Source organism: Furipterus horrens, unplaced genomic scaffold (genome assembly GCF_987537825.1).
Source record: "Furipterus horrens unplaced genomic scaffold, mFurHor1.1.pri manual_scaffold_8, whole genome shotgun sequence".
NCBI classification, from domain to species: domain Eukaryota; kingdom Metazoa; phylum Chordata; class Mammalia; order Chiroptera; family Furipteridae; genus Furipterus; species Furipterus horrens.
The window spans coordinates 101,458,564-101,481,447 of record NW_028327178.1 but is presented as its reverse complement, the minus strand read 5'-3'; the positions used below and the strand labels follow the sequence as shown (position 1 = coordinate 101,481,447).

The window sequence follows — 22,884 nt, the reverse complement described above, 5'->3', positions numbered from 1 at the left end:
TGGATTTAAATGGCTCCTCAGACCGAGAGGCACTGCCTGTGCCCTGGATTCAGAAGGTACCCGCCTCCTTGGGAAGCGAAGGCGAGAGACAGCGGCTCTCTCTCTCTTTCTCTCTCTCTCTCTGCATCTGCCGGGGACGCTGCAGCTGGTATTTTTCCATAGGCCTTTTCTGTGATCCCAGGGCCTAGTCTTTCCCAGCCAGGCCCCGAGTCCGAGAGAGGGTTAATAGGCAGGAAGCTGAAGGCATCGCAGGCTCAGACGGAAGTCAGATTTTTGTTTAACTGACAGGTTTAGCAGGCCTCAGCCGCGGGGGAGGGGGCCGGGAGGGGAAGGGAAGTTTGTAGAGCTAGGCATGTGGCCTGCTAGGAGCGCATTGGGCTTTTCTTAGGGTAAGGACGGAGAGGGGGCCGCCCCTTGGCATCCTGGCAGGGGGGCAGGAGCCCGGTTGGGTTTCTCCTTGGAGCGCCGGTCGAGGGGGGCGCGAGGATGGGCCCTCTGCTGGGGGGAATGGCTCTGTGGCCTGCTTTTCCAGCAGGCGTTTTGACAATGACTATGCAAACTTGACCATTCTGTTCCCCTCCTCCCCTCAGCAGCCCCAATCCTCAGTCGTAGTTGGAGAAGCCACAGCTGCTCTGCAGCTATTTTTTGGGGTTAGCTTGTCCTGCCTGTCTGCCCCCAGCTCCACAGAGGCCTGCCTCCAGTCCCTTTCTCCTGCCTCCTTGGCTTCTTTCCTGGGGCTCCCCACTCCTCAGCTTCACTCGCCTCTCCCTTGGGGGAACCCTTCTGCTGGATTGTTCTAGAAAAGACCAGAGGTTCCCCCCACCCCCCACCCAAAGTGAGCCGCTTCTGTGGGGGGCAGGTGAGGGTGAGCCCTTAAAGCTCACCCCCAAAACTCTCTTCCCAGGGGCACCCAGGCCTCAGGCTCGGCTGGAGCAGGTCAGGCTGGCTGCGCCGGTTTGCCTGAGCTGGGAAGCCCAGCCAGGGTGCAGGAGAGGTGCGTGCGGGGGCCCTTTTCCCAAGTTTTGCTCGCTGCAAAAGGCCTAGCTTAGCCTGTCTCTTTCTATGCACAGGATGGCTCTTGCTCACCCGAGCCTCACAAAGATAATCGCTCAGGAAGTGTTTCAGCCAATCCGCGGCCGCCTTACACTCCGCGCCGCCGGGCCAGCCAATCGGGGCGGAGCTCTTATTAGGCGGCCAGATCATCAAGCCGAAGTGCCAAACCCTTTTTCTGTGAGAACTAGGAGCCTGTCCTCCATGTTTTATAAGTATTGACATTACACAGTGTTAACAATGCATCCACAGAGGTAAGCTCGACTTTTTAACCATCTTTTCTCCCCCTCCCTCCGAGACATCCGCACTGTGGGCGAGCAGTGTGATCTCTCCGTGGCTGGCCGTGCCACACTCACCCCCACAGCACTTAGGTTAACTTGGAACTGTTTAGAGAGCATTTTTTTTTTTTTTTTTTTTTTTTTTTTTTGCTTTCTTGGGTCACATGGCTAAGGAGCCATGAGCCATAGCTTGATTTTGCAAACTGGCCAGGGTCTGGCACACCTTTTCTTCCACCAGGACATGGGGTTTCTGGAATAGTTTGAAGCTATGAAGCTAGATCCTGGTATGCCAAAAAAGAAGCTTTTTTTTTTTTTTTTGTCCTTTCCGCTCTCTCTCCCTCTCTCTCTCTCCCTCTCTCTCTCTCTCTCTCTCTCTCTCTTTCTCAGCAGTTTCCCCCCCCTGCACTATTGTCTTCTTGGGTCACATGCCTGCTGGGGGAAGAAAATGGAAGGTGAGCAGGCAGGCTCCTCTCTAAGGAGAGCTCATGGCAGACAGCAAAGCAGGCAAGTTTTCCTCTCCAGAGAGGTTCTGGGAAGGCTGGACGAAGTTTTGACCAGAGAGGACGCGTGTTTTTAAACAGAACCAAGCCCTCAGCAGGGCAGGGCCGAGGAGAGCGCCCAGCTCCTGGGCCTATGTGGGTGGTGGTGTCTCTACATGATCTTTTCTTTCCCTACAGGGTTTCTGCACTTGAAACTACCTTGTTCAGCCTTTTTTCCTGACTTCTGTTGATACAAAGTGTTCTGCAAGCCAGCCTGCAGCCAGCAAATGTTTCTGAAAGTGTTTTCTAGGCTTTGGAGGAAGTTTTGGGAGTAGGGATGGGGGGTGAGGGTGGGGGTGGGGGTGGGGGTGGGGGGGAGGTTGGACAACATCCTGCAATAAATCTGTGAGGACTCTTTTTGGATCCCTTAGCTCTCTCTTCTTGCATGATTTTCAATGAACTAATGTAGTTTTTTTAATCCTTGTTTTCTTTTTCCTTCCTCCCCCCCCCTTTTTTTTTTTGACATTGTATCATCCTCTGCCCTTCTGTGTGATAGTGCAGAGGAAATAAAATCATGTCTGTGGCTCATGACACATTCCCTGTTCAGTTGTTGGGTTGTGGTGTTGTTGTGTGTGTTTTTAATGACCCCATGCAACTGTTTAAAAAAAAATTTCCTTTTTGATCAAGTCCCAAATCTGCCAGCCTGTTCTCTCTTCTTAACTGTGGAAAAATGAGACGGTTGCTTGAACATGTTGGGTAAGTAAAGCGATCCATTTCCTCTGACCATGTACAAAGAGTTTGGTGAACATTTGGGGGTCTCTGTGTATGGCAGGGGGTCTTGGCTATAGCAATGGAGGGCTTTTCATTAGCAGGAACCAAAAAAGGGCTTCTTAATAGTGTCTTGATTTTTAGGTGACTGTTTGAATCCACTGTTTTTCCTGAGAACCTGCAGCTAGGATTGAAGATTACACTTCCTGTTAACCCTCAGACAGGGGAGACATGTGCAGTGCATTGTGACTTACCTGGAGACCTTTCCTTGGGTTGGTTTGGATAGTAGATAGAACTCTGGGTAGGTGATCTGCTTGTGAAATGCAGGAAAGTGCTTGTTCTTAGAGTCTTTAGAGCCTTAAGCAAAGTGGTGGGGCAGGAGCTGCTGATGGGGGGTGGGGTGGTGGTGGTGGTGGTGGTGGTGGTGGTTGTGTGTGTGTGTGTGTGTGTGTGTGTGTGTATGTGGGTGTGTGGGTGTGTGTGGGGATGGTGGTGTCAGTACCCAGGTTTTAAGATGCTGACACTTAGTGCAAAATCCTACCCACCAGCAAACTTGATTTGATTCAGGACGCACTGCACAACAGCGCCGGCCTTTTTCCAAGCCTGACCCACACACATCTGTATGCACGCTTGCCTTTAACTTATGATTTATTTCTCACTTCTTACATTGCCCCTGATCTCTTGGTGCTGCAGTTAGAACTGAAGAGTTGGGGGGAAAAGTGGACTCTTGTTCAGCGTTAGGTTCAGAATTTCCCTAGAAGTTCATTGCATCAATTTCCAGCCTGGAGACCAACCCAGCATGACTGTAAATGCTGGAAATATATTCAATTGCTGTGTTATGCCAACTTGATGGAATCAGTAATGTTTTTTTTTTTTTCCCTTTTATATTAGGGTCCAGCACCAATTGGAAAAAGGCTCATTTAATAACAAGAAATGTACCAATTCTAAGTTAAGAAAAGTCTGTGTAAGGCTAGCTTCTTAGAGTAAAAGTGCAGGGAGGGAGTTAATGATGTTTTCTATACTTAAAACCGGACAGTGCTCCTGCCCCACACAAGTAAGTTCAGACACTCAGCTATTCTCTTTGTTCTTATCTCCTGGCTGTAAATGGAAATTTCATACTGAGGTTCTGGTGGCCTCCCTAGAAGCAATATCTAATCACAAGACTCCTGGTTTGGTGCCTTCAACGTTTGCATAATGGTGAGCTTGTTGGGCTGGAAGGAAACGTCAGGGCAGGGCATTTGTTCTGTAAGAGCTCACATTAAAATGGCTCCCACAGGTTTGCAAAGCCAAGATCTGTTTGCAAATGTGCAGCCCCAGCAAATTCCCAGCCCTGGACCAAGCTAGCCACTTTCCCCGGGTACTGTGGCCACCACCAAGCATGAGTCTGTGAAAAGTCAATTGCTTTCAAAGTAGCATTATTTTCCAGTTTCACTTGGGGGTGGGGGTGGGGGTGGGGAGGGGTGGATAAATGTCTGCATTGCAGCAGGACCAGGTCTGCACAGCAGCGCTGGCTCTCCGAGCAGCCCAATGGGGCTCCTCTCTGCAGCTTTTGAACCAATAGACTGAGAAGAAAGGTTACAGACTGACAATTGCAATGGCTGAACTGAGACTGGGCCTTCTGGAAATTTCTACCATCTTTGTTCCTTTTAGGAAAAGCAGATCCACCACGCTGAAGAGTCTCCTGCATTCCATTCCTAAAGCATCACTCCCCTACCCCCTTTCTTTTTGCCATCAAGGTAGAATGTTCTCTCTGCCACTTCGCAGATGACAGAGGGAGGGACAGAACACTGGGCTGTTTTCCTTTTTCCTTCTGCCTCCTCAGTCCCCAAAGAGGATGCACAGCTGCAAGGAACAAACACAGACACACTGGAGCTTTTGATTCCTCTCTGCCCCTCCAGGATGGATGCACTTTCTGCTTTGGGAAATTAAGTGGCATTCACGTGGGAGAGGGGGAGTGACTGCGTTGATTAGCTCCAGAAAATGGTCAGTGTTCCGTCTGTAACTAGGAATTAATTATAGATAATCACCCACTAAACTTTCTACAGAGTTTTTCTAATTGCTGTGCGTGAACACGGTTAGCCCGTTGGAGCCCTGTCCAGTTAACTTTTATAATTATCAGCTCAAAGATTTGAGTCAGAAACAATGGGGCATCTTAGATTATAAATTAGGGATGAAAACAATAGTCCCCCCTTCTCTCTCCCTCCCTCCGTCCCTCCTTTCCTTCCTTCCTTCGTTCCTTCTGGCTTGCCTTCCCCTTTTCTTTCCCTAGATAACAGTGGGGAAACTGCTTCAGGTCTTAAAATAGGAGAGGGGGAAAATGAGTCAATCTTGAATGAAAGCCAGGGGAGACAGTAACCCAGAAAACACCCTGAAGGCACAGGTAGGTTTTTTGAGTCCAGCCACTTCAAATGTGTGCCCTTTTTGTTTCTTTTGCCTTCTTTTCCCTTCTCTCTCCAGTGACAGAGGCAGCAAACATTTGTCAGCTGAGAAGCCCTAGATCTGGGCTTCTGACCCTGAAAAGAAAGACAGACGCACAAGAGCCTTTGCCACCGCACCGCGGAGATTTAGGAAGGGAATCTGTTTAGAAGCCCTGGTGCGGCTCTTAAATGCAAAAGCGAGGATTCACCCTTGGCTTCAGGTTGCCTAAGCTATGGCTGCCCTTCCCCCTCCCCAAGCTCCTTCCAGATAAACAAGCAGGCGGGAGCCATTTCGGCCCTGCAGCTCGCTGTGCGGCGAGGAGGCTCTCCCTCCTCATCAAGATTACCCACCTACCGGCCGGCAAGGAGCCAGCTGCCCGTCCTCGCTCTGGCTCAGCCTTGGGCACCATGCCCTCCCGTCTCCCCTGGAGCTAAAAAGCAGTCACCTTGAAACTCCCCACTCACAGCACCACGGTTCTGAGGCCAATGCTCAGACCTGTAACAGTAAATTACATTATCCACTACGAGCCTATTAGTTTGGCCTTTGAAAGCGGGCTTTGCAAAACCCGTTGTTAATTTTCAGGGCTCTGTGGGGGGTGGACAAAAATCTAATTTGTGAGTATCCTGGGCATTGGCTGAGCGAATGTTTTTACTGTTGTGTCCCTGCAGACTTCTCCGATTGTCTCTCCTTGATGCTGAGTGTCTTAGGACTGGCTGGGTATTTGGTGGCCGTTCTCAGGCAGGTCCACCGCCTTTTGAAGTTACCTTGGCCTCAGACTGGGGTGCAGCCCTTTGCCTTGGCTTTTCAGATGCCTGTTGTCCTTGAAGCACCTGAATTTTACCTCGCTCCTCTTTGCTGTGGATGCAAAGCTGGTTTTTAATATACCAAGGAAGGGAAATGGGCTTCCTTCCCCTCCCCAGCCTGCTCCCTTGTCAGATTCCTGTGCTCTGCGCAGACACCTGTCTCTCTGCAGTTTATGCCACGGGCTGGCTGTTTCCTAGCCCTAACCCACCTGATTCGAGGGCCAGGGGGCCTCGTCTCCAAGCCTCCTGGAGAAGGCTCAGGATGTGAGAGGGACGGGTTTTCCTTTGGAACCTGTGACTTCACAAACTCCCCCTGTCATTGCAGGTTTTTTTTTTCTTTCCTTTTTTTTTTTTTTTTTTTAAAGCTTCTAAACGTTGGGTTGCTGGTGTCCTCTGGTTGGGCTTTTCCTGGTTCTGATATTTAGGAAGGTGGCTTTGAAACTAGCAGGGTTGCTGAAAAACGAGAGCTGCAGCTATTGAACAAACTGCTACCATTTTAGCTTCAATCCAGGAATGAGGCAGTGTTGCCAGACGCCATTTTAAGAATCCTGCATAAATAGCTTAGCTCCCGATGACGGCCTGTTTTAGGTGAGTGCTTCTATAAAGCGGCTCTGCCAACCATTCCCTCCCTCCCCCCAATTAAGAAAACAACAAATGAATTGCAGATTTAGGGAAGCATGGTTTTAAAAAATTTGTATGTTGCCTGTTTTGTGATCTAGAGGAGGAAGGTGTTGTGTCTTGGGGTTTAACTATTTCTTGCAGCCTGGACCAGTTTGGTGTTTTGAATGAAAGTAAAAAGCTGAAGGCAAAGTCCTTTGGAATGATGCATGCTTCTCGGATTGCTGTGGGATGATCATCCCCAGCTCCAGGACCAGGCTCATGCATGCTGGCTGTATATTCTAGATGGGTTTAGATAGTCTTGGTTAAAAGTCAGATAGTAGGGGCACTTGGGGGAAAAAAGGAAGATCTGGGCATTGTGTATCCAGGCATTCTTCTGTAAAAACTAAGATCTTTTTTTTTTTTTTTCCTCTTTTGGGAGTGTTGAGGGGATGGGATTCCTGGGTATTACGGACCAGCCTTGAGTCCTCAGAATTAATAATCATAAGACTTAAAACATCTTGGAGGTTCAGCAGTTCATCTACAACTTTTAATTGCTCTTTTTCAGTGCATGCAGGTTATGAACGAAGCTTAGGTTTTCCTGCTCAGGCATTGGGGGAGAAATCTTTTATTCATTCTGGACGGGGATGGCATGGTTCTGGTTGTATTTGCAGGCACTGTTATTTCTTGAATTGTGTGAAATGTGTCAGTTTGTGAAATCCAGGGGCAAGTGACTTAGTAAGGTAAATGTGAGTGGCAGAAAGTGGTGGCGGTGGGGGGGGGGTAACAATGTATACATACTAGTTGATGGTGAATTTTCCTGCTGGGGTGAGGGACTGTTTGATTTTCAGCTAATATTACCCTTCCCTTGTGAGGGCCCCAGCCTCCCCTGTGGACCTTAAAAGGAAAAAGAAAAGTAGTGTCAGTTTGAAACAAGGGTTTGTTGTTCCATTGTTTTTAATTTAAATACTCTGGGGTTGCTGGAAGCTAACAGATAGGGAAGGAAAGATGCTGTGTATTTACTAAGACTTGAATGTGTTAAAGACAAGAGTTCAAAGTCTTCTCTCCAGATGCAGCTGCCTTTTCTTTTTAACAATGATTGTTATTTGACTTTTTTTTCTCTCTCTCCAAATGACTGAACAGTTCTTAACCTAAATTGATCAAGATCTGTGGGGCATTCATACAGGTCCAACAAATCTTTTCTCACCACCACTTCTGATGTAATATTCATAGTTTCTTCTTTAATAATATGCTAGTACCTAACACTAAACCAACACACACACACACACACACACACACACACACACACAGCTGAGTTCAGTGGTGTAGGAAAAAGGAAGTCCCTTTAGATGTGGCTCTTCAAAATGACTGATTTTGCATTCTGGTCTTTGCTTTTGTAAATGAATTTTTTTCCCTTTTAATGCATAGACACTGCAATTTCCTTTAGTCAAATACAGTTTATTGTGTGCCTGCGTGTGTGTGCATGTGTATGCATACACGGATTCTCTTTGAACGGGTGGCTTGCTGATCTGTGAAAAAGATGGCTTTCTGAAATTGTACTTGAATCCTTAGCTAAAGCTGGTGGTGCTTTTGCTAAACTTAGGTGATTATGGTGCCCACTTGTAATACTTCGAAAGATAGAACAGCTTAACTTTTTTTCCCCATCTTTTCTGCTCCAGAATTGATTATCTTAAACTCAGCAGCAAATAGCCCCCACATCACTAGTTTGCATTTTCTTAGCCTCTCAGCTGCTTTTCTGCCTGAGGTATTCAACTCTTCTGGGCTGTTACAAGCCAAATCATTGTTCTCTTGAATACAGCCCTCCTCCCTGATCAGTATACCTTTGAATGTTTTCATCCCTGCAGAAATCGTTCATGTGGGTTTGGGGGGCTCTGTTATGCATAATTGTTTCTCTCACTCCTGGACATTTTTGATTGGATCCCAGACTAGCATTTTGCTCCATCACTCCAAATATGGGATCGGTTTCAAAAGTTTAGAATTTTGCCTACTTCATGTTAGAGAGGGAAACACTTTTAGTTGGCAGAAAGATCCAGATGGCTGTTTGTTCTTTTGAAGCGGACCCTCCACCCACCTCTGAGGGCTGCATGGGGGTTTATTGTTAAAATTGGTTTCCAATCACCCCAAGCAAGAAACCATCACCAGTGGCCCTTTGGACCACCTTCGTATGTGTGTTCCCGAGTTGAGAATGTGTGCATCTTACATTGGAGTAAGTTATTAGCGCTAGAATTCCCTTCCACCATCACCGTTGTATTATGGCATGTTAGCAATGTGTTTAAATGTAAAAGGCGTCTTTCTTCTGATGAAAACCACTTGTGACAACCTGTCAGTTGTTTCTTTGGTGATTTGCGTCACAGCCTGTCTCTGCTGATGCCGTGCAAATGAAATTGTTAATGGGTCCGGTATCAGAGAGCTGAAGGTGTTAATATTCTGACTTAAAACCCAACTCTCTTTCTTCTCTCTGCTGGGAGTAGTTACATTCGAGGCCTCCAAGTTCTTCTCATTTAATTCTGAGCTCTCTTCTGTTTCTCACTAGTTCCCATTGTGAACCCTCTTTTCCCAACAAACGTGGAACTCCCCTAAACATACCTCCACGTGACCAGGCCTTTTGGGACTCATCTTTTGTCCCAGACAGCCCCAGACCATGGAATACAGAAGGGACATTCTAATCCTTCTCTCCTACCCAGCCTCCCTCCTGTGCTGGCTTTGAGTCTTCCAGATGGAAAATTGCAGCCCTAGCGATGGAGGGTGCACCCGTATCTCCCTGAACCACAGTCTGATGGAATTGCATTAGAGTAACTGTTAAGATTTTAATCATTTCACTGTCAGCCCGAACATTGGGGAAGTTCAGCACCTCACATTTTGCACCTATTGAAGCAGAACTTGACTGGCTTGACTTAGGAGGTGTGTGTGGGTGGAGGGAAGACAGGAAATGGCCTGTACTCTGCTCAGGGAGGAGTTCCAGACCGAAAAGGAGAGATTTCTGGTGGACCTTCCCAGCCCAGGGGCCTGCTTTGCTGCTGGTCTCCCCAACCCCCAGCTCTCAGCCTCTCTTTCAAATAATCCTTCCTCATTCCACTTTTGTGGTGGGGGTAATTAGTCACAGCTCAAAAGAGTGCTGAATGCTTTCTCTAAGCCGTGCCTGCTACCCAGAGGAAACATCCCCTGGGGTGGAGAGTGTCGTGACCTCGATCCTAATTCCTGGGATCAGTGCTGCGGGTTTGAATGTTTTGAGACCTGGCCTTTTGCTTCTAGCCTGGGCAGATTTTTCTGCTTTGTAATTCTGTACATTTTTTCATGTTCCTGCCTCATCGGGAAATTACAAGATTTGGCAGGGAGGTCTGGGAAATGCTGCTTGCCTTACAGAATTCAGACATCAGAACTCTGGATACCCTGACAAACCACCTCCCACCTGAACCCCCCGTTAGAACGAGAAACTTGTTTATGGAGGGCTGGGTTTCTCATTGGCCCATGGGGGTAGATTGTAATTGTGTGTCTAAAAAAAAAAAAAAATGCTTTTCTGCATCCCCCAGTACATGACAACTGGAATAGTAATTTGATTTAAAAAAAAAAAAAAAAAAAGAACAACCTCGTGTTTTAAAAATACTCCTTTAGGAGGTTTAACACTTTGTTTGCAATCAAGTGTGGGCTACTTCCTCCGCCCCCATCCCTATAGAAGGATGGGGCATTGTGTTCAAGTTGGATTTGTGGTTAGGACTTTTAAAGACACCCCTGTGGGGCAAGTTCTCAGTCTCCCTAAACCTGAACATGATTTGCTCTGTTTCAGCTTGGCTGAAGAGGAAATAAAAACAGAACAGGAGGTGGTAGAGGGCATGGATATCTCTACTCGCTCCAAAGGTGAGTAAAAATCTTGTCTATTACCTATTCCAGAGCAGAGGAGGAAACCAGAATTTCTTTTTCTTATTATGGTGCAGTGAAGTGTGTCTCTGGGAGCCGAGGTTGCAACACTCCTTGGGGTTTTGAGATGGAGAACCTCAGGAGGATGCACCTGATTTACGGGGAAATCTCTTTTTGCTTTGCTTTTCCTTGCGTGCCTGTGCAGGTATACCGACCTGCCGGGGATTGTTCATGACAGCACATTTTATATCTTGACGAGGGGTGGCTGGCTGTCTCTCTGCTGGGTGACTCCCAGGAATCAGAATTTAAATAAAGTATGTTCTGGAAGCAACCCTGCTCCCGCTGCTGCTCTGTTTCTGACTTGGAAGTACAGGCCCTTGGGAGTCCCAGAAGTAGAAGGAAATGTAGGACTTTCTGGACTGCTGGGGCCAGTATTTGCATTGAGGACAAAATCCAGCAAATGAGAGCAAACACCGTTAATGTTTTCTAAGACAGAAACCTGTATTAGACGCCTCAAACTTCTAATTGAAGGATGGGTACTTTTCCTTTGGTCTGCGTGAGATTTTATGAGGCTTCCCCAAAAGGGAAGCAGTTACTCACTTGCCTTCAGGGTGCTTTTAAAAATGAGGTGCTGGAGTATTTTTCATAGCTTTGGCTGATGAAAATGCTCATCTCTGAACTTAATGGCTGCGGCACGGTGTTGTAATCCTCCGGCGAGGCACTGAGTGCCTGCCTTAGCACACAGCCCCGTGCTGTGGGGTAGGGGCACGGCGGGAAGAGCTGGGGGGGGGATGTGACAGACTCTGCCCCGGAGATGCCCATCTGCCAGACAGCGGCGCAGACACTGGCGCCCTCAAGGTGTCTGAAATAACAGAGCTTTTTGAGGATTTTCATAAGCTTGCCATTTGGGGCAAAGATAGGGGTCAGGTAGTCATGAGTGTGACCTGGGAAGTCGAGGGGGGGGGCGGGGGGGATTGGCATGGCCCAGAGAGGAGGCAGGAGGCCCCTCTGGTGGGAAGGCCAGGCTGCCCATGTAGGTGGTCTGTGCTTTGGGGGCTGCGGGGAGAGGTTGAGAGGGTGGGCCCAGGCGGTGGGCCCTTCATGCTTCATCACAGCCCCCATCCAGCCCATGGCGGGGTATCAGCAGGGGAGTTTTGAGCAAGGAAAGAACCTTCCTGAAGGGCTATTCTGAGACAGCTGGAGGGAGTGTGGCCCAGCCCCCTCGCTGTGGTCAGAATGTCGAGGCAGAACCCAGAGGAAGGACGCTGGGAGATCGGGGTCCTTTACTGCTCAGTCTCCCGTGGGGCTTGGACACCTTCTCTCTCTGTGCCTCTGATTTCTTATCTGTAAAACTGGTTGTGAAATTGGTTAGATTCTCAAATTCCTCCCACCTTGGGCTTCTCTTGTAGAAAAAATACTCAGTATTTATGAAGGCTGTGCTTGGACCAGGAGCTTTCTCTTACGGAATTCTCCAGTCCCTTATGAGGGAGGTGTTCCCATTTTGCAGTCGAGGAAACTGAGGCTCCAAATGGTAGTGCCTCACAGGTATAGTAAGTGCCTCCGAGGAGGGGCTTCTTCCTGGAGCCTCGCGGAGACTTCTCCCAGAGAGTCAAAGTCAGGGATTGTCACCTGGGGCGGGAGTCCCCCTCCCCACCATGTGTGGAGTACCCTATTCTCTTCTCCTTAAGTGTGGAGACCTCTTGTTGTCTTTCATTTCCCTACATACTCCTAGCTCTTGACCAGGTGGCATCTCCCTGTGACTGGGCAACCTAAACGTGACCACTCTGGGGTGACCATTGTCCCTCTTTCTTATCCACCCCACTCCAGTCCTCCTCCTGTATCAGCCAAGGTGATCTAAAAAGCATGGATCAGATCTGTCCCATTTTGCTAACTCCTTCCCCTGACCTCTAGTGAGCGCCCTGAGGCTCATGTCTGAGGTCACTATGTCTTATCTACCTGGGCTGACTTGTTCACCCTGTGACATTCTGTTTGGCTCCTGCCCCCTCTTTCCCTGACTCCGCTTGAGCCATCTGGCGTCTTTCCCCTCTGTTCCCTGCTTTGGGCCCCGTGTGTCCGGTGCCCTTTCTTGGGAACATAGTGCCCTGGGTCCTGCTGCCTGGTTCTCATCTCCCAGAGTCATCTCAGACATCAGTCATCTCTTTGGAGAGGCCTTTAGTGGCCACTCAGTCCAAACAAAGGAGCCATTCTGTCATTTTTCTGTTACTTTTCATAATACACTTCTAATTTTAGGTTTCCAGATAAGTTGTGAAGATATTGCAGAGTTTTCTCGTACACATACACACACAGAGTTTTCCTTCTGTTATTGACATCATATATTAGTATGGTTTATTTGTCACAATTAAATCGATATAGATATGTTATTACCAACTGAAGTCCATGCTTTGTTCAGATTTCCTTAGTTTTTCCACTAAGGTCCCTTTTCTGTCCCAGGATTCTGTCCATGATACCATATTATATTTAGTTAGCATGCCTCCTTCAACTCATCTTGGCTCTGACAGTTTCTCAGATTTTTGTTTTTGATAACCTTGGTAGTTTTGAGGAGCACTTGTTGGGTATTTTTGTAGGGTGTCAACTGGAATGTTTCTCCTGTTTTTCTCATGATTGGACTGGGGTAGACTGGGATAATGGGTTTTGGCGAGGAAGTGCCATTTCATCACGTACCAAGGGTACATGTGATATAATCTGATGACGTTGACCTTGACCCCCTGGTTCAGGTAGCATTTGTCAGTTTTCTCTCTTCCATGTTGTATTCTTTAGAAGGAAGTCAGCAATGCTCAGCTCACATGGAGTGGGGAGTTATATCCCTACTCTTTAAGGCCAGAATATCTGTGTAAATGATTTGGAATTCTTCTATATGGGAGATTTGTCCCTCCCCCACATTTATTTATTCAATCATTTATTTATATCATCATGGACTCAGTTATTTTCTACTTTGAGTTATATAGTCCAATACTACTTATTTACTTTTTTGCTCAAATTATTCTAACTTTGGCCATTGGGAACATTTCACTATCCTTTTGACATCATTGGAGGTTGGTTGATTGATTGATTGATTGAACACTTTCTTACTTTCTGCCACTACAAGATGCTCTCGGCTCGTCTTGTATATTTTCTGCCACAGCCCTAGAATTGGTCATTTCCCCAAGGAGTCCTGCTTTCATTTATTGGAGAACAGCATTAGAAACCAAGATCTGGGCACTCAGTGTGCTCATCGCTACTGATGCACGTGTCTCTGCTTCTAGGTCCTCTCAGCAGACAGAGCAAGGAAACCTGTTACTAACCCATCTGTGTACACATATCTATAGATATTACTGTCTTTACATCAAATTGAATGAGTTCATGTACTTGTCTCCAATTCTGGTCCATTACCACATGGATCATTCCAGCCTTCTTCCCTTACTTATCTGTAGCCTCCCATGATCTGCCGTTTGTTTACTATTTTCTGGTACATTTTAAATTTTCAGTGTACAGCTTGATGAACTTCTAACGCGTGTACACTAATGGGACCACACAACCCAGAGCAAGAGAATTGAACATTTGTGGCATTCCAAAAGGTTGTTCAGAATCACTTCCGATTTTCTTCATGTCCCTTGTCCATGACCTTGTAGTCCTTATTTGTTTGTTGATGGTCTTCTCTGCTAGGCCGTAGGCTTCTTTCCTCCCCAGGTCCTTGACCCATTTCTATACTCCATTCCTTCCATTCGAGGTGCAGGATGGACTGAAAGTTTAGAAAACCCTGGCTTTTAGAGCCAGGCTCCTTGGGTTCCCATTCTGGCTAGTGCCCTGCCTAGCTGGGTTGTTTTCATGACTCAGTTTCCCCTTATACACGGGGATGATGAAGGTAGAAGGTTTTGGTGAAGGTGACATTTGCTCACACATACGGAGTTCTCAGAATGGTGCCCGGGACATGGTGGGTGCTCAGGCATGTCAGCCAAGATTAGGACTGGTGTGATGTGGGAGGAGTTTATACTGGTAAGCCCGTCACCTGGAGGTGTCCTGCCTACTGTGTTCTACTAACTGACCCCACTTACAACCTCTAGAAAGAGGGTGTGGAGGTAGATACGGAAGCCATGCCTAGGCAGTGAAGACTTGGATAGGGCAGGTGGGCTCGGACAGGAGTCCTGTCCTGTTGGACTCTATGAGATACTTGAAGAAAGCTGGTCTGCAGCTGTTTTGGACTGATTTTTCCCCAGGGCTTCTGGAGCCCCTGTCCTGGGGAAGAGGTCACCTGGTTTGAAGGGAGACTTTTCTCTCTGGCTTTCTTTGTGTGGAACTGAGCCCCAGGCATCCAGGGACGGCCTCCGTGTCTAGGGAACCTTGGTGACGGAGCCCCTGGGTCAGGCAAGGACATTGCATACACAGAGTTGCTGGGCTTCTGAGAGCTGAAGTCATCGTGGTCCAAATGTGAGGTTTGCAAAGGCTGATGGGATGAGGTCTTATCTCCCTTCCAGTCCTAATTATCTCAGTGTCTGAGGTGTGGTGATGTGGGCTCAGTGAATACACACTTAATCCTCCAGCCTGTTTTCCTTGTGGTTTGGGAAATTCATTGCTTCAGACCCTGTGTGACACCGTCCCGGCTGGGGTTCTTTGGTTGTGAGCTGGGGAAGCCGGTGACCTGGAAAGGAAGGCGGGCAGGTGGCCCATGGGGTCCGTGGGAGTGCTGGAGGTCTGGGGCTGCCCTGGGGCATGGAACTGTGTACAGCCTCCTCAGGCAGGGCAAAGTCCCCAGGGAGCGTCTCGGCCAGTGTCCTGTGTCTCTGCCCTTTGGCCAGGGAAGGGCTGGTATCTGGACACCGAGACCCTCCGGCACTGCCTGCATTGGGGCAGAGATAATTCCTTAAAAGAAGGTGAGGTGCCCTGACCGGTGTGGCTCAGTTGGTTGGGCGTCGTCCCCGGAAGTGCAAGGTCACTGGTTCAGTGCGTGGTCAGGGCATATGCCTGGGTTTTGGGTTCAGTCCTTGATCAGGGGTGCGTATGAGAGGCAACCAATCCATGTTTCTCTGTCACGTTGATGTTTTTCTCCCTCTCTGTTCCCTTCCCTTCTCCTCTCTCTAAAAATAAATGAATAAAGCCTTAAAAAAAAAAAAGAAGATGAGTTGACGATTCAGGCTTTTTGGTAAGCTGGCAGCACTTTTCCCATCTTGTAGGTAGAGAACAGGCCCTGAACTGTGCTGTATTTGGGAAACTTAGAAATGCTGACTAATTGGCTCCAAATTCTCAAATCCCATGACTATAACTAGTCTATCCGACCTTGCAGGTTCTCGGGCTAAATTTTAGTTGGTACACCCTCTTCCCCCGACACATACTCATTTAGGAACTGAGTAATTTCTAAGCCAGCCATTGTCATTGTGCCAGCCTTGGCATTTAGCGGAGCATTTTAGTTCTCGGGAGACCAAGCTTCCGAGCTTTCAAGATGTCAGGTTGACATTTGTGTCCGAGAGTAATGATCTGCGGGAAGATGCGCAGGCGTACATCGGAAGTACCGTCTAGATGTCCAGTGTATTTGCCTTGCTCGTACTCCCCTGAGTGCTTACTTGGAGCCCAGGTATTATATGCAAATTACCTCACTGGTTTCAGAATCATGCGATGATGTGGGTGTGGTTTTAGCCCCATCTTACAGTTCAGGCAATTGAGCCTCGGAATGATGGTGGCAACGTGGAGACCTGGGATCAGGTTTTCTCTTTGAATTGAAACCTTTGTACTTGGTTATGAGCTCTGTCCCAGGGGCTCCAAGTCAGGTGCCTGCGGGGTCCAGCAGGCAGACCAGTGCACCTGACTGGCACCTAGGATTTCTGGGGCCTTGGTGAATAGGAGAGGGGCTGCTTCCAGGGGCACGATGCCTCCCGGCTGTTCCATTGCTGACCAGCAGGAGTGTGGCTCACCTGGGGTTGCCAGCTGGGTTTTGTTTCCCTGTAAAAACGCCCTGATAGAAATACAGTCTGTGCAGCCCATTTTCTGAAAGATCACGCACGAACCCAACAGAACACATCTCTCGGTCGGAAGAGGCCGAGGGGCTGTCAGTTTGCATTCTCTGCATGACGCTGGTCACAGCACAGTTTGTTGCAGAACTGTGGCCACCCTGTGCAGGAGTCGGAACAAGCCCCTCGCACGCCAGGGACTTGAAGTCTGAGAAATGAGGGAGCCCTTGAGTTCACGTCTCTGTACAGAGGCTTCCGTGTCTGGGCTGTGTGTGTCTTCGTGCCGCCATGTGTGCATTTTGCGGTAACGATGGTGGTGTGCGGACGCGAGGCTGCCAAAACCGAAACCGTTTTTCAAAATGTCTGTGTAATGTCACCCGCACGAGGGAATGAGCCACTTGGAAACCATGCACAGATGCAGCGGAAGCCCAAGATATTAAAATCTTGCACAGTATCGTTCTTGCTGAGATGTGCCTGGGTATGGATATGTTTTGTGAGACCGGATGCTGGAGAATATGCAATTATAGCAATTTGCTAACCAGCCCCAGACCTTAATTAGTACAGGAGCCTCGTTCTCACTGTTGTATGTAAATGAAGATTGTTTTCACAAAGGGATTGTTTATGAGGATGGAGATGAGCTAGACACCTTCTGCCATTTCTTTTCCAAGGAAATTCTTTAAGAAAAGATAACCATAAACACTCCTAAGTCAGTGAGATGAAGAAGTGCTGAGAATTTTTCTTTAAAAGAAAAAAAAAAAGAGCATCGGTATTTTTAACTGTATTTTGGCTCGTCTGCGTCTCCTACAGCCCAAGAAGTGCGCCACCCATGTACTGTGCAATGGAAAGAATGTATTTGCGAGTCAGATCACTGCCAGATTGTTCCTCTCCCAACAAGGTCTGAAATGCCCGGAACTCCGAAGATGGCAGATAACGGCTTTCCAAGTCTCTACCTTCTCCTGGCCCGCGTAGCAGCCGCTGTGCATCTGTTCTCGGAGCCCGGTCGGCACCGCCTGTGCCGTTTAGCCGTGGTTCACTTGGGTAGAGCCTTGTGCTTGCCCCGTGTGTGAAGCTTGCCCCACGTTATATGTTTATGTGACTCCTGTTCTAGAACGCTGAGGTCTAAAATGGACTGTCTTCAACCTTCGTTTAAAAAGCAGGGGCTGCTGCTGTCCTCTTGCAGCTAAATGCCTGGAGGATGAACCTGCTACCGCTGAGGCCTTTTAGAGACCCTGGCACTTTTCAATTTTTGGCCTGAGTTTCAAATAGTTGTTTCCTCCTTTTGCTCCCGTGAAGGTAGATCCTTGACTGATGACTTGAAGGGAACACGTTTGGAAAGGCTACTTGTCTCAGTCGGGGTGCAATGTCACAGGCCCTCCCAGCACTTGCCTCACACCCCCCCACTCCCACTTGCCTCCACCCTGTGTTCCCTCCACCTGCCCCAGCTGTCCTGGGAACCTAGAGATCTAGCATTACACAGACTTTTTAAAAAAGCTTTTTTGAGATATAATTTATAGTGTACAATGCTCCATTTAAAAGTGCACACTTGAGTGGTTTTTAATATGTTCGTAGAGATGTACAACCATCATGAAACTCCATTTTAGAACATTTTCATCACCCTAGTAAGAAACCCCACGAGCAATCCCTCTCCTTGGTCTCTTACTCTGGCCCATGACAACCACTAATCTATTTTCTCTCTCTATGCATATGCTTATTTTGGGCGGTTCATATAAGTGGACTAAATAGTATGTGCGTCTGACTTCTTTCCCTTAGAATAATGTTTTCGAGGCTCACCCACATTATAGTGCATCCGAGTACTCCATTCCTTTTTATGGCTGAATAATGCTCTGTGGCGGGTAGATCACATTTTGTGTATCCATTCATCCGTTGATGGACATTTGAGTTGCTTCCACTTTTTGGCTATTATGAATAATGCTGATGTGAACATTGGTGTATGAGCTTTTGTGTGGATGTATATTTTCCTTTTCTGGGTCTAGACCTAGGAGTGGAATTGTGGGCATCATTGGTTAACTCTGTTTAACCTTTTGAGGAATGCACACCTATTTATTTATATTAAATTCATTGGGGTGACTTTGATTAATAGAATTATGTAGGTTTCAAATGTACAATTCTATAATACATCATTGCACCATGTGCCCAACACCCGGAGTCAAAAATGCACCATCTTTTGAGCACACTCAAGTCTCTCTCACATTTATTCCCATGACCCTGTGTCTTTCCGCTTAGCAGTTCTACTGTTTCTAGCCTCTAAAGCCAAACTTTTTAGAAGTGTGTGTACTCAGTCCTTGGGTCCCTCACCTCTTGCTGTCCTGCCAGTTGCATTGTGGCTTCTACCCAGTCCCTCTCTATTCACAGTTACTGCTGAGCGACCCGCAGACTCCATGTTGTTTTCCCAGGCAGGTGTTCAGTACCCCTCCACCTTGATCTAATAGAGTGTTGGACATTGCTGGTCATTCTTCTCTTGGGAACCATCTCCTCCTCCTCTGGCTTTTTGCCACCGTGGTCCCGGTTTTCCTTACTTTCCTCGGGCCCCTCCTCTTCCCTGCAGCCTTTAAGTGTTGGGGCTGCCGAAAGCCTGGCCTGTCCTCATCTCCCCCTGCACGTTTTTCCCTGGGGGATCTCGCCCACATCTGTGGCTTTATGACTCACACATTTTCAATTTCCAATTTAGATTTTTGCTAAGTCATGATGCCGAGGGCCAGCTGCTCACCTGCCCTCCCCGCGGGTGGCTAGGACTCAACACGGCTAGTACTGATATCATATCTTAGCCCCACCCCCCAGGTGCCCCCAAAACACCTGCTCCTCCGTCAGGATGAGTACCCCAGCACTCTGCCAGTTGGCTAGGTCTGGGGATGTGCGACTTATCCTTAATTCTGTCTTTTTGCTGTTTTGCATCACTTACTAGAGTATTACATCCTAAATGTCACCCTTCACACTGTCACCGTCGAACTGCGGTAGTCTGTTAGCGGGTCTCACCATCTCTGTCCATCCCACCCTCCCCGTCTTGCTGAGAGGTCATCTCTCCTGGCTATTCTCTTATTTCCAGCTGTTCAGTGCTTTTTTCCTTGGTTTTAGGATGAAGATCAAAATCCTAAAATCCTCATGTGCTGGTCCCTGCGTCCTCTCCGGCTTCCTCTCTCTTTGTCCCCCTTTTCTCTCCGCTCCAGCCACACAGATCTTCCTGATCTTGGAAAGAGCCATCTCTGACCATCAGACCTTTGCTTATGCCTGTAAGATCCTTTACTCTTTTCTTATAACCTCCCCCCCCCACATTGGTTCTAAGGCTCCAAATGAGGGTGGATCCTGCCATTTGTTTTTGCTCATCTTATATTTTCTTCGGTGCCCATTTTATGGTACTGCCATTGTGCCTGGTCTGGTTGGTGCACAGTAAATATTTATTTTGAATGAAGGCAGGAGTGACTTGACTTTGTCTCTCAGACAGATAGAACTTTTTTCCTGGAGAAGGAAGTAAAAGCGTTTCTGCTAGAGAGGATGGCTTTGTTTGCAGCATAATCTGTGCCTGGAAATAATTACTGGAGCTCAGATGTTTGCTGTCTCAGAAATGATTGGTGGCCTGTCCTTCTGTTTCCCTAGGGATATGGGACTCTTTGAAACGGCCCCCTTCCCTCTGATTTCTTTCCTTCCCAAGGTATTAATACCACTTGTAGTAGGCTCTTTTCAAAACGCAGTCTGATCGTCCTGTTCTCCTTTAAATTTCTAGTGGCTAAGACCACAGTCTTGAGTGGAGAATTAAGGCCTTGCTTGTTAGAGCGCGGGGTCGTGGCCCTGCAGGACCTGCTGCCCCTCCCATGTGGCCGTGTATTGGTCCTGTGCTGTGCCAGGGTCCCTCCTGCTCCCTGCCCAGTCACACCTTGGCAGATCCAGACTGCTCTCCCCGAGGATCGCCTTCCCTTCCACCTTTTCTACATCCTTGGGGATCCAGGCCTCCCCTTCCTGAGCCTTCACTTACACCTCCTACAGTGGAGTCCTTTAGCTTCCAAAGTCAAAATCACCCTGGTAAGTCCCCAAGAAAGTACACTAATCAGCTCTGATCAGACATTGTTATGCATACTGAAGGTCTGCGAATTTCCAGGCTAGGCTAAAGGAGGAATCAAGGGCAAGTCCATATGCATGTTGCTAGGCATCAAATCATGATGCCCTGGAGGCATTTAGGATGGGCGGAGGCTTCTACTGAGGCCCGCTCCCTTGCCAGGCTTGCTGCATTGTGTTAAATATTGAGCTCCCGCACCTGCACCGTCCAATCAAGTAGACTGTCTAAATTGTCATTCCTCAAAATCAAAGATTCTTTCCTCAGTCTCACTAGCCACGGTTCAGGTGCCCAGTAGCCACGTGTGGCTAGGGGCTGCAGCATTAGGCAGCACAGAGAGAACACTGCCACTATTACAGAAAGCTCTGCTTACGTTAATACATTAATGGGTTTAGTGTGAGGGCTGGATGCTGTAGGTGAAAATACTGGGTTAGCCAGGGATGGGCACAGCGTGGAATGAGCTCAGTCAATGATGACTGCGTTGGAGTCTTGAGTTTTGCTCGATCCTCTTGGACCTGCTCTGTTTTGAAAAGCTCTGCAAAGAGAGGACGTGGCTGGCTTCTCGTCTTCCCAAGTGGGCATTTTTTTTATCGAGGCCTCACTGGACGGCCTTTGGCATCTGGGCAGTGGCCCAGGGAAAATACCACGGTGTGCAGGCCTGCCCTCCCCCACCTTCAAAATGCTTTATTGTAGCACTCATTCACCTCTTTGTCTCCTCACCTGGACGGATATGGGACCAGATCTCTATCACTTCTTTGACAAACACGAGGCTGGTGATTTTTATAGTAGTTGCTCAATAAATGTTTTCCTTTTCAAATGATCAAGTCAAGGTATCTCCTTGCAATAAGCCAAAGTACCCAAAGAAAAAGCTAAAAATCCTCCCATGCCAGGTAACGTGTTAACAGTTTGCTATGTTTTCATCTATACTTGGCCCCCTTCTGTGTATCTGGAAATATAAGCAAACTTAGACCAGATGGGGTTGAACTTTCTAGAACTTGGCCATTCTAGCAAAGCATCCGTTATCTCTCACCCCTCTATCTACTTTCTCACCTTCTCCACTTCATTCTGCCCTTAAGATATTTTCAAGGTTAGATTTAATTATCTGAAAGTTAAGAATACGGAGACCCTGGCAAAGGGGAATTTTGCCTTCCATTGGAAGGGGGCAGCCTGGAAGGTTGTTCCATGTGGAAATGGGGGCTCTGTGTGGCTGGATCTTCTGAGTTGTTTATTTGTTTAAGAGAAGCTAGAAATGGGTCTCCCAGACTGATAATCCTGGCGATTACTTCCCTTCTTGGTCCCTGGACCATCTCATCAGCTGTCACCAGGCCCCTCTTCTGAATAAGGCTGACTGAGTTCTGACCTTCACCTCCTTAACTATCCTCCAATAACTTTCTACCCCCACATAATAATTGGGATTGTCTTTTGAACCAGGCTGTCATTTCTTGAGTTGAGACCAGATATACTACTAGTTGGGGCAAGTTGTTGGACAAATATCAATCTTTAAAATCTAGATGCATCTCAAGGATTAAGCGAGGTGTTGAGAAGAGATCCTCAGACTTAAAAGAATCTGATAAGAAAAAGGGCAAAGCCTTAAGACCAAAAAATTTGGTTCAAGGGTCATCAATCACCGTGGGCGGTCTCCCAGTGGGGAGCACAGATTGTTTTCCCTAGTGAAAGTCATTCCTCTCTTTAAGCTAAATGATCTCAAGAGGATAGCTCTCCCCAGGAAGAATGGAGAAAGCTCGGAAATGGGTGGCCTGAGAAAACCTCATGGGTTTCCCCCCCTTTGGTTCTCAGTAATTGTGTTTATTAGCTGCTCAGGCCCATCATGTTCAGGACATAAATTCTTACTTAATCCCCTACTTTTGGGGAAATGGGCTGTTTTAGGCAAGAAACAAGAATGGCTGAGTACCCGCTGAAAGGGAGTTTCCTGCTCTGGTTTCTTTCCGGCCCTGAGATGGCGAGGCTGCCCTTTGTGCTATTTTCCCTGTGACTTCAGGACTCTCCTGCCTTCTGGCTTTGCCGCCAGAAATTCTTAGACTGAGGAAGAAAAACTGGAGTTCCCCGTGAGTCAGGTCTGTTCGCTGTTCGCAGACCTCGCAGCTTCATTAACCCTGTGCTGTTATTCACGCATTTAGCTGTCGCGTGTGCCGTCAGGGGCACGTCTGAGCCAGGCCATGTGCCCTGGGCCCCAGCAAAGGCAGAAAAACTGAGATGGAGCTCCCATTCTGGAGGAGATACATAAACCAGTGCATCAGCAAGAAAAAAAAACAACAACCCACAATTTTCTGACATTTTCAGCTAGAGAAGACTGCAGGGATGGAAAAATAAAGATTTCAGGGTGATAGAATAAAATCAAGCAGCTGGAGGCTGAGGTGGTTGGGGGACATTTGAGCCAAAAGCTGAAGTTGCCGCCCCTGGGGAAATTAGGCACAGAGCACTCTGGATGGAAGAAGGGCCAGCAAGTGCAAATGAGCTTAGCTTGTTTGGGGCCTTGGGGCCCTCGTTTTTAGGGGTGAGTGAATAGAGGAGAAAAGGTGAGCAGGCTAGATCTCTGGGGGTGTTGTAGGTCTTGATACGAGGCTGGGTGTCTAAGCCCCCTGGTAGGTT

At 47.9% G+C, this 22,884-nt stretch overlaps 1 protein-coding gene across 19 annotated transcripts in view; it reads left to right on the top strand.

Annotated features, from left to right (window-relative positions):
* The first annotated feature begins 325 nt into the window (after window positions 1–325).
* The window catches only part of ZMYND8 (zinc finger MYND-type containing 8), a 108,532-nt gene continuing 85,973 nt past the window's right edge, over window positions 326–22,884 (top strand). For 7 of the 19 annotated variants that reach the window (XM_090286512.1, XM_090286528.1, XM_090286523.1 and 4 more), the window contains exons 1-3: window positions 326–389; window positions 1,071–1,304; window positions 10,199–10,269. In XM_090286512.1, the coding sequence (XP_090142638.1) occupies window positions 1,291–1,304; window positions 10,199–10,269 (85 nt within the window). In that variant the 5' untranslated portion in view covers window positions 326–389; window positions 1,071–1,290. Of the gene's footprint in view, window positions 390–885; window positions 995–1,070; window positions 1,305–6,325; window positions 6,385–10,198; window positions 10,270–22,884 lie in introns of those variants that run through there. The other 12 variants (XM_090286522.1, XM_090286515.1, XM_090286519.1 and 9 more) reach the window with 8 other exon arrangements.